The sequence below is a fragment of the Ruditapes philippinarum genome, unplaced genomic scaffold, assembly GCF_026571515.1.
Source record: "Ruditapes philippinarum isolate M1 unplaced genomic scaffold, ASM2657151v2 ctg1457_1_1_1_1, whole genome shotgun sequence".
Classification (NCBI taxonomy): domain Eukaryota; kingdom Metazoa; phylum Mollusca; class Bivalvia; order Venerida; family Veneridae; genus Ruditapes; species Ruditapes philippinarum.
The window spans coordinates 188,001-198,998 of NW_026853398.1; the positions used below are offsets into that span (position 1 = coordinate 188,001).

At 32.0% G+C, this 10,998-nt stretch overlaps 1 protein-coding gene across 1 annotated transcript; it reads left to right on the forward strand.

Moving 5' to 3' along the window:
• Positions 1–3,615: 3,615 nt before the first annotated feature.
• LOC132736764 (SPRY domain-containing SOCS box protein 3-like) lies at positions 3,616–10,722 on the forward strand. Its single transcript, XM_060723980.1, has 4 exons — positions 3,616–3,983; positions 6,964–7,151; positions 7,473–7,701; positions 8,446–10,722. The coding sequence occupies exons 1-4, from the start codon at positions 3,752–3,754 to the stop codon at positions 8,799–8,801; spliced, it is 1,005 nt and encodes a 334-aa protein (XP_060579963.1). The 5' UTR covers positions 3,616–3,751; the 3' UTR covers positions 8,802–10,722.
• Positions 10,723–10,998: the final 276 nt, after the last annotated feature.

Below are 10,998 nucleotides of genomic sequence, written 5' to 3' on the forward strand. Positions count from 1 at the left end.
AAAGAAATCTCATGGACTTAGATCAGGTGAGTGTGGAGGCCAGACTTTGTCCGATTTAAACGAGATAAATTTTCTGCCACATGTTTCTTTCAACCATTCCAATACGTGTCCCGCAGTGTGCGGTGCCGCTCCATTTTGCTGAAACCAAACTGTATTAATGTTAACACATTTTCTCCGTAAGGCTGGAAGAAATTTTGTCTTCAAGAGAGAAATATCTTCCTATAAAACATACACACACGCGCGCACACACACGCACGGGAAATGTGTATAAATTTAAGCAAGTGTCATAAAAAACAAAATCGAAAAAGTGAGTCCTTTTATGGGCGATAGTTTTCTAAAAGGAGTTTAAGTCTTATATGAATGTAAGACATGTAACCGCAAAAAATTGTCATTTCACGAGGTGTGCCACTGCCTCGATGACAACATGACAAGACCTGATTATGCAGCTCAAAAGACCCGATGTTCTCGGACTACATAGAGAATGTTAAAGTTTTTTTCTATAAAAATGGGGTTTATTTTTATCGAAAGGTATGAAATGAATATTAAAACTAGGAGTAAAGACATCTTCTTTGCAAAAGAAATTAAATTCAAATCTATTCTGATTGCTTTACATGCCTTGTTTTTGTTAAAAATACCGTTTGAAAAAAGTGTTTGCGGTATTAGAATTTTGAGGAGGCGCGCGCATGGTACGTATGACCCCCTTGGACTGATAATACGGAAAATATGTGTTTCACTGCATTGAAAAATTAAATTTTTACAGTACGAATACGTACAAATACGGAAAATGTTTATTTCATCAACAATTCTGAATATTTCATTAATAAGTATATACTAAAACCCGGGCTAGGCTCCGTATGACTTTGCATTATTAATTCCCTTACATGTACCTGAAAGAACTTAATTAGAGGTCATCGGCCAACGATAACAACCGCATACTATCACGATTCCACGATTCAAGAGCTTTTTGTGTTTGTCATTATTTTTGTCCAAGGGCCCGATTACAATATATTCTCTGGTGCGTAAAGCTGTACTCATAGACAGACATGTTTTCGGCACAGTGGTTTGGCCCTTTTTGTAAATCGTGCAGTCTATAAAGAACCGAGTTAAAGAGCACGGATACGAATACAATGTAATTGTGTTTTTAGTTTGAACAGATTTATTTAAGCTCTATTGTGATGAAAGTTTGAACTGCTGTCGAGTTCAGGTCTTCGAACTAACCAGTACTGCCTATCATATGGGGAAATTGAATCAACATGGCCATGATTCGATAAGGGCTGGAACCTATGTTATAAATATTATACGGTTCTCCTCTTAGTTTACGGTACTTAGCGCTTTGAAACAAAAAGGAAAACAAACAACAAAATTATGGTATAAAAATATTTATAAGCTGTACCATTTAGGTATTTTCTGGTGTATGACGCAAGGAAATAACAATATATACAGTCAAAATCAAATTTAAAATTAATAGGCCTGTCGTAGACCATAGGTCAACCATTTTTTTTTAAAAAAAAACTATGTCATCATTTAAATCACAGTAAATGGTGTTACACTCTAGTTTTTTTATGTTTCAGTTAAAAATACCAATTGTTGAATTGCTCAATTTCAACTATTAAAACAATCTTTACTTTGTAACTCATTTTTTCCCGACAAACAGGAACATTTAGAAAATGATGATTGCTTTCAGATGTGTGCATACATTTTTACGGACTATTGTGACCTTTTGCAGAAATTTGTAAAATGTTTTCTGTTTACGAAAAAAAATCTATAGATTTAAAATATTTTGCACACAATCTTAATTGTTCAGTTGTATGACTAATATATGTCAATATTGTGTTTATGTTTATGTTAACACTGGTCATATGTAAATATGCCATTATCGTGAAAAAAAAGATGACGCGGAACTAGTGATGTTGAGTATATAGCGTAATAAAAAGTATATACAGGTTTGAACCTAAATACTAGATTTGATTTATAATTTAGATTGGCTAGAAACGAAATCATTTATCGATTTACCAGACAATTCATTGGTACAATATGGCGCCAGAACAAAGTTTTTGTGTACAAGTATAGCATTGTTTATAGCCTCAGGCACATTTGCTCCATAATAAATTCATACAAGTACTTACCCAAAAATCTATATGTTATTTGAATTTCCAGCCTACAGTGACATACCAAGCATCAACAGTAGACCATCAAAAACAACTGTGGTGATTAAAGGTACCAATATTATATGTTATTTTGGTTTTGGAGTGATATATGTGGATATATTACCTGTTAAGATTTTATATCAATATTTTATCTTGGCAGGTAATATATCAACATATATCACTCCAAAACCAAAATAATAATTTTATTACCCTTCCCCTGCCGAGTTTAGACGATTTTTAAAATAATCATTGCTGTTTCAAATGAAACGTCGAAATAAGATTCCCTTTAGGATACCTCTTCGTCACAACATGACGTCACATAAATACATGACGTATTTTTCCCGTACCTTACAAAAGTAAACAAGAGAAAAGGAGTAGTCTATTGAACGCACTTTTTTGTAATTAATATCAAGCTTTCACAAGGTCATATTTGTTTTCGATACTGATGGTTATATGTATCATAACTCTACTTTGGTAAATATTTATCATTTGACAGTTAAAAAGTGTTTTTAAATCGGAATTTAGACCGCGTAAAATCGAACCGTACGCGCATCATCTCCGCGCATGTTGTTTACAACGTTGGGTACCAAACGGGGAAATTTAGTGTGTATATTACCCGTCTGGCTCGGTTATATCAATTTCTTTCGGGTGATCAATATCCAATCAAAAAGGCGGAAAAAATCTGGAAGGGTAATAAATAGTTTTACTCCAATTTACACTTATTTTACTTTTTTTCAAAGTAGCGTGTCAATCGACTGGATTGAAATCGTATCGAATGGGCCCGTAACGAACTCTCAATATCTTAATAAAATTTTATTGTAACTATTATAGAAATATTCATAATTACAAGAACAATACAAAAACAAATGGTCAATGGGTCGTTCTACAACTTTAGAGCATTAGCAACAGTCCTCCCAACAGAGTCTTTTAGTCATTCCTACGCTAAATATCTTAAACAGACTTGTCTGCACAAAAGCATGCATTGTCTTTACAGGACTTTCCAAATAATGTATTGACTGAATAGCAAACAATACCGACCTTGTAAGACACCAAGTGTATGTCGGCTGATCTTAAACTCCACTGGTCGCATGAAACAGTTGCCGCCATCAACATAAACGTTTAAATCATATTATTTCATTCCAGTACTTCTCATGTAAAATTACTTTCTTTACCAGAAATTCCGAGATAATTCAACTTTGAAAGTATACGTACCGTGCATTTTTGCATTTTAAAATAATTGTGCACGTTGTATGTGAGAGATTTCAGTGAAATAATAGATAGATATAATGTCCTGATAAAAGCTAATTCCATATTTCAATGAAAAGGCTTTCGAAAAAAAAGTTCTTAACTATATATGAAATATATTTATTCTGGTCTCTGCTATTGTCCCTAACTCTTACAAATCTGTCAGGGAATTATTTAGTGGTGTTTAGCCTGTACCAATAAAAAAACGGGAAAAGGTTTTTAGCACAGACCAAAAGTCCCGGATGTTATTGTTTGGAAACTTTTGATTACAACGTTGCATTTTGTGTAAATAATGACGTTAATTGGTGTATAAATTCGTAGTGATAAATTTATCATTTAGATTAATAAGATGCGAGTTAATGATGAATGAAGAAGAACAAGAAGATTTACCTCAAATAGAGGAGAGACCTTCAAGTAGTAATCTTGAATTAGAGTACGACACAGATGGGAGTTCTGAATCAGATAGTTCTGACAAGGAGGTTGTCTCCCCATTAGCTGTTGGTTCTGCAAAACCTGTCAAAGGAGAGGCATTCTGTGACTGTTATAAAACTGGAAGAGAAAAAGAATGCATTTGTGGGGAAGATGATGCTTGTACGAAATTTTTTTCATAAATGATATATAAATTATTCCTTTTAAACTGTGAAAGTCACACACAAATGGTAAACTGAACATAAAATTTCAAGTAAATGGCAAATACTGGTCTAGTTAGGTTTAAATTAATGTATAAATCCATTGTAAGTATAACTGGCCCCTTAATTCGAGAGAGGATGTTGACAACGGTGGCATTAAACTTTTAAAGAGGTTTCTAAGTAACACAGTAGTCAATCTATTAATCATGATCACATATCACAACATTTGTTCTGGTACATATTTCAAGCAAAAGTTTAATCCAATAAACAGGTCATCATAATAAATTTAAGAGATAATTTATCAATTATTATTTTTAGTGCCATAAATATCAATACCAAAGCTGTTTATATGTTTCCCTCTATAATTGATATGATCCTGGGTTCTGTGCATTCAGGGTCACAGGTAAGATATTGTCCTGTAGCATCACATGGTACTAGAAATAACTGGTTAACCGGATGAAAGAATTATGTAGTATAATTTTTGAAGAAGGTATATATCGGATTATCCCGATGGCAGACTGTTTGTTTTAAGAGTAAAAATGTTAAAATAAAAACATCAGGGTTCCAGATAAGATGTGTATATGCGTAAATTACGCATGGAAATAACACGTTTACGCATTCAAAATTTAAGCGTATGAGAACGCGCACAAAATTCAGGTTACGCATTGAGAAACATTTCTTTTGCTTAAACGTAACCTAAAGTAAACTTGGTTATTATCTTATTTTTAATTTCGTCTGAACGCTTTGCAAGCGTCTACAGGTAACTTCCTTAACTTCCATCATCGGTTGTTATCGTATGTATAGTATGGTGGTTGAATTAACTTCGTATGAATGCTCTGCAATTACCCAAAAGTGTCTAACGGTAACTTCCTGTAGTTCTGACTATCATCGGTTGTTATCGTATGTATAGTAAGGTGGTGGTATTAACGCAATTTCATAAACATATGGTACAATGTCGCTGTCAAAAGTTAAAACGATTGACTTGTATTTTCAGCCGAATAAAATCGACCCAAAAGTAATTGTGAAGGTTATAATTAATAAAATAATTAGCACTGCCACATACGAGCAACAGAAACATGCCTCAGGTTCAGATAAAACGTATGCCGTTTAGAAATTTATGCAAGATTATAAACCAAGGGAGTCCAAAAAGCAAAGGAAATGACTTTGACATAGTATAATAATACAATAAGCATGGAAGCATAATAGATGTTTTACTCTTTTACATACATTTTAAGGAGTAAAAATACCAAATGTACTGATCTTGCAACCTGTCAACCATTTTACATATTATTTATACCGAAAGATATGTAGCCTCGAAGCCAGTTACCTTTCCTCAAAACACAACTGATAAGAATAGCTTGTAGTCTGTAAGTTCGGAAACTGTTTATCTGTGTTCTAATAACATCTGGTTCCTTCTTTAGAAAGTGACCAGTATTTGCTGTGTCATTATCCCATAATTCCTGTATTGTCTTCAGCAACTGAAGTAGAATCTTTGTTACCTTGGTAAAATTGCATCTTTACTTAAAAGTACACATGTTCTGCTAAGTTTAAATAAATGATCAAAGGCAATAAAATTTAGGTCAATCTGGCATGTTTATTGGTTGTGCTAAGTTAGCACAGGTTCAGATAACAACATTTGCTGGGAGTATTATATAAGCTAGTTGACATTATAACTAACTTTTTGTCATTATTAATCTCTAAGAATGGCATTAAAATTATGACCATCTCACTGGTGTTTATATTGGTCAAAGTTGACACACCTTATATGAGAAGTTTTCATCCAAAATATGTCAAATCTGTGTGTGTCACAGTGAAATAGAACATCATTTTACTAGAGCTGTCATTGATTCAAAAATTGTCAAAACACAACTTAATGCTTTATTTTCCAGTTAAAGTATATAGGTATCTAATTTGACCAATTTTACCTATATTTTATCATACCCTATATGGAGATAGTGTGTGACTCCTTATCAGTAGGATATTGATTATTGATTATCTATCTGGCTACTGTATTATGGGGTGTAAAGCAGTAAATTAAGGGGGCTGTATAAGGGAAAAGGTTAAGGAATATCGACTAAAGATGCATTACTTCCTTATTTCATGCTAAAACACTGCTGAATCATGTAAGTTCTGTTCAACAAAAAATAAATTCACTTAAGTAGGATTTCAACTGAATAAATGACCATCAATTTATTAATTTTTTTGAAGATATCCTGTGTTAAGGAGATTTAGTCCCTTATATTAAGCCATATGGTAAAATACCGCTATTCACTCCTTTATTACTGACAAAACATAAAAGTAATTGTAATCATTTGATAATTTCTATGAAGGGTCTAATGATTAGTCTCATGGTAATAGAATAAATTGATCTGATGAACACATTACAGCCTCTTTTCTTTAATGATTTTGAGATAATCACAAATAATGATTGAATGAAGAAACATTTGTTGCAAATTATCTTTGCGTGGCGGAAATGCTGTTACAATTTGGTGCTGATCCTAAAACATTCCTGCCAAACCATCTGTAATGTGTCATTGTCTATGAGTAAGATTGACAGCATCATAGTTTTCATTAGGTTAATAAATTCAAGGGAGTGATTTTCAGTATGTATTTAAATGTACAGGCAGGGAGTGACCTTTGCCTGCAGAATACATTCTTTTGTCAGTTATGATTTTGTGGTGTCACATTTTCAGTCTATATGTATTTATTAATGCATTGATTTCATCAAGGGGATATAAAGAAAATAATGATTTGTTATAAATTATAACATGGCTTTAAAATATATACAGCATGATACTTCTTACTAATATTATGAAATATCATCTAATGCATTATTTCTGCTGAGCTTTAAAGTTTTATGACACATTTTCATTAAATTCTTCTTTTAATGCATTTTGAGGTAAAAATATTTAATACTGTTAAAAGTGTTTCTTATTTTACAGACTTTGAGTGGAAATGGGACAACAATTCAAAGTCTGCAGCAAGTTTTTTGAAGCATGATCAGCGTGAAGTGGTGTTTCATGTGGATTATAGCTGTGGTACAGCAGCTGTTAGAGGAAGTCAAATCATGGGAGAAGATCAGTATTACTGGGAAGTCAAAATGACAACTCCTGTTTATGGCACTGACATGGTAAGAACAAAAAATACACTGCAGTGAGAAGTGATTTAAAGTAGTTCAGTACTAATTTACATTGCTATAGTACGAAAAAAAAGTCAAAACATACTTTTTCAAGTTGCTTAAATTGGTAGAACAAAACAAATGTTTGTTATAAAATTGATTTTTAAAAGATTTTCATATTTTTGTCTGCCATATATTATAACCAAATTTGAAAATTTATGGTTTTTAGCACTTGATTAATGACTGTATATGTGAATCATCTGGTAATTGATTCTATTTATAGTTTCTATTAAAGTATAACATACATATATACATGTTATTATTTATTTGCAGATGGTAGGCGTAGGTACAGTAGATTTAGATCTGAACAAATACCGTCACAAATTTTGTAGTCTTGTAGGACGAGACGGAGATAGTTGGGGTTTATCATACACAGGCATGCTTCACCATAAGGGCCATAAACAGACATATTCATCAAAGTTTGGACAAGGAACCATTATTGGAGTACATTTAGATATGTGGCATGGAACACTTTCATTTTATAAAAATAGGAAACCGCTTGGTAAGCATTATTTTGAATTTGTTTCATCGTACATTCAAAGTAGCCTAGAGATTGAACTTATGGATGAAATTGAGCTTGGGTCACAATGCATGATAAATCATTAATTTGTACATACTTAGTTTCACTTAGTTGTTACATGTTAAATTATTGTTTTTTCAAACAATTGTCATGTATACACTTAAAAGTTTTGCTAAAATTGTTAATATTTTATAAAAAAAAGTTGTGCCTAGCAGTAAGTTTGCATTTGCATGTAGTAATCTATTATCAAGTTGAAACTTTAGTCTTGTCAGATCTTCCATTATGAAAATACAGTATGTTGATTAGATAGGCTTCTAAGAATTACAGGAAATAGTAGAACAGATGGATGCAGCAATGCTTATTTTTCTCTTCATGTATATAAGATGAATAATACCGATACACTTATTTAACAAAGTGAACAAAAGTTAAGTTAAAATGATTTTCATTTCAACTTCAAACCTTAAATATGATTTTGATCACTTTATAGATAGTGTAAATGCTTGTGTTTAACCGAGCTGAAAATGTTAAATTAGGGTTTTCATTAACTGATTGGCGATCCAAACCGTCAGTTAAAATGCTGTTATTTTCAGCCTGTATATAAATGCATCACCCTAGACCCTTGGCATAATCGGTTGTTTTCTTTTGAGCAACTGTTGCCTCAGATAAAAATGAAAACCCTGTTAGATATTTATTGTATGTACATGAGGTTTTCATATTGATTTACAGGTATAGCATATAGAGGATTACAAGGGAAACAGTTGTACCCAGTAGTGTCATCAACAGCAGCTAGGAGTGGAATGAAAGTGATAAAATGCCGATCATTTAAGACTTCATTACAGTTCATGTGTTGTCAGGTATTACGGACAGTGATTCCTGCACATTTAGATGTACTCAAAGTGATAGACATGCCCCCAGGCTTGAGAGAATTTCTAGAAAATAACATTAGTTGGTTATTACAGCCTAGCCCGTTTGAAACTCCGACAAAAAGTAGCTCAGAAATTACTAGCTATTCTAGGGGTACAAAGAGAAGACGTTCACAAGATGATTATGATGGGCCATCCACAAGTAAATGTGCAAGATAACTTCAATGCTATAGTTCAGTACATTTTAAAATTCTGAAATACAGGAAGGTTTTTTTATGTGGCAAAGTCGTTCATAGCTGACTTTGTTGTTGACTTGAATCTGGCTTGTAACATTGAATTCTTTTATTTGTGGAAATTATCCAACAAGTTTGCATGAGGTCTTCATTCACCAGTAATGCTGCCATGAAACTTTATCTTTGTTAGAATGACTTAAAACCCAATTATTGTTTTTCTACAACCTGCCTGCCTATTGTTAGATGCATTCCATATTTCTTAATTTGGATTGTGATGCTGCATTGTTTAAGTCAATCATTTATGATGTTTTAGATGAAGAGTTAGACTACTCTACCCTGCATTTTAATTCCTTCCAACAAATAGGACATTTCCTTTGGTCCAATAAAATTGACTAACTATATTGATGCAGTCTTGATTTCCACTCTATATTGATGCCTGTATGCTGCCAGCTTACATTATATGTGTAATCTAAGATTTTGAATTATTTTGGTTGATTTGATTTGATTTCACTTGTTTTGCTTTATTGAAAAAATGAAGTATCAATCATTTAAGGCTTAAAAAAATTTTGTTGTTGTTTTTTTAAAGGAGGAAGTAAATATGTCATGGACAATAGAATTTTGATTTTGTTAATTATTTTTAGTTTGGCAGAAAATTCTTTCTTGAAGTTGCATTTTGCTTATTCATTCGCTAGCAAATTGATGTGAAATAGTTACCTATTTTAAAAGAATGACTACTGTAATGATGATTTACTTAAATTTGATATTGACAAATCCAAATGAAATATAAAAACTGCCTGTATGTGAAAAGACTGCCCTACTCTTTTTATCAGTTAACTATATCAAAATAAAATCAAGGTCTTTAATCTAATTTAATACAGAAAGATTACGCTGTTGAAAAAATGCTTTAATTTTTTTTTAAATGTTATTGCGAAGTGTTTGTAAGTTGTGTGAACAAAAATGGAAATGTGATTGAAATAAGCTATTTTTGCATATATTTTTTTCTTTGCTTTAGATTTGTATGCTTATGTGTCTTGGCAGTTCAAACTAGAATTATTTTTTTATATAAAATTGATAGATAAGAAAAATTATTTATAGCAAATACCTTAACATGAAGTATGATTGACACTGTTTCATCTATGAATATTATCTATAATTATTGATGATAAAGAGTTTTTGTTAAGAAATAGTAGCTTTTAAATCATCTTACATGAGATGGCAGACTCACGTTTTTATGTTGTTTTTGTTGAGTCGTATATGTTGGTGTAACTCGAACCTTTACCACATGGGTATCTGTATTCCAATCAGCATATACATCTTCAGTAAAGATATTATTTGTCTAATCTTGTAGTTTATTTGAATTCTCTCCAGTCTGCTTCCTGGAACTAACCAATACTGGTCTTGTGTGAAGAAACAGTCTTAACTCTTGAACCAGGGACAGTCTGGCCTACTCAAACAAACACAGATAGTTGATGATTCTTTTTTAATAGAAAATGGATATGGTGACTCATCAGGTATACTTCTTACCATCAAGTTAAATACATGAAGTTGCCATTTGGTAAAATTGCATGTAACAGGTGTCTGTAATGCAAATAAAAAGAAAACAACCAAAAAGCCACATTTAGTTAATAACCAAAGAACTAGTGGTTAATAGTATGAATAAATGACCCTTTTACAATTAATAGCAACTTTTAAGACATGTTTACTTTGTTTTTGTTCTCAGAAGATAACACATTATATGTGTCAAAAATCAAGGTTTCTTAAGTGGAACAGTACATTTCCTATGTTATTTCTATCCTCACACAGGCAATAATATGGATTTTCATTATAAGGAAACATTTCCTTTTATTGAATTATTACAGAATTGTTAAATGTTGTTTTTTTACTAGTACTTATATATCATTGTAATGTTTTATCATATCAAAAATGACTTTTAGCCCAAATATTCAAAGAAAAGTAGTGCTGTCATACTTGCTCCTGTGTCCGTGTTAACTTAAAACTCTGGTTTAAATTTTGCATGCAACTTCTTGTTACATGCAACTTCATATATATCATCAACCACTAGGGTATTATCTAAAGATGGAATAATTGTTAAACCTGGTACCTTTGCAGCAACAGCTAATAGATTAGTCCACCAGTTAAGGATATTTTTGAAGTTGTAAATATAAAAGTTTGTTTGTACGGAA

What these genes read in the sequence shown, in the direction of transcription:
- LOC132736764 (XM_060723980.1), top strand. Translation starts at nt 3,752, where the DNA reads ATGATGAATGAAGAAGAACAAGAAGATTTACCTCAAATAGAGGAGAGA. An exon ending in TTGTGGGGAAGATGATGCTT is followed by an intron (nt 3,984 to 6,963) that starts GTACGAAATTTT and finishes CTTATTTTACAG; the next exon opens with ACTTTGAGTGGAAATGGGAC. An exon ending in CTGTTTATGGCACTGACATG is followed by an intron (nt 7,152 to 7,472) that starts GTAAGAACAAAA and finishes ATTTATTTGCAG; the next exon opens with ATGGTAGGCGTAGGTACAGT.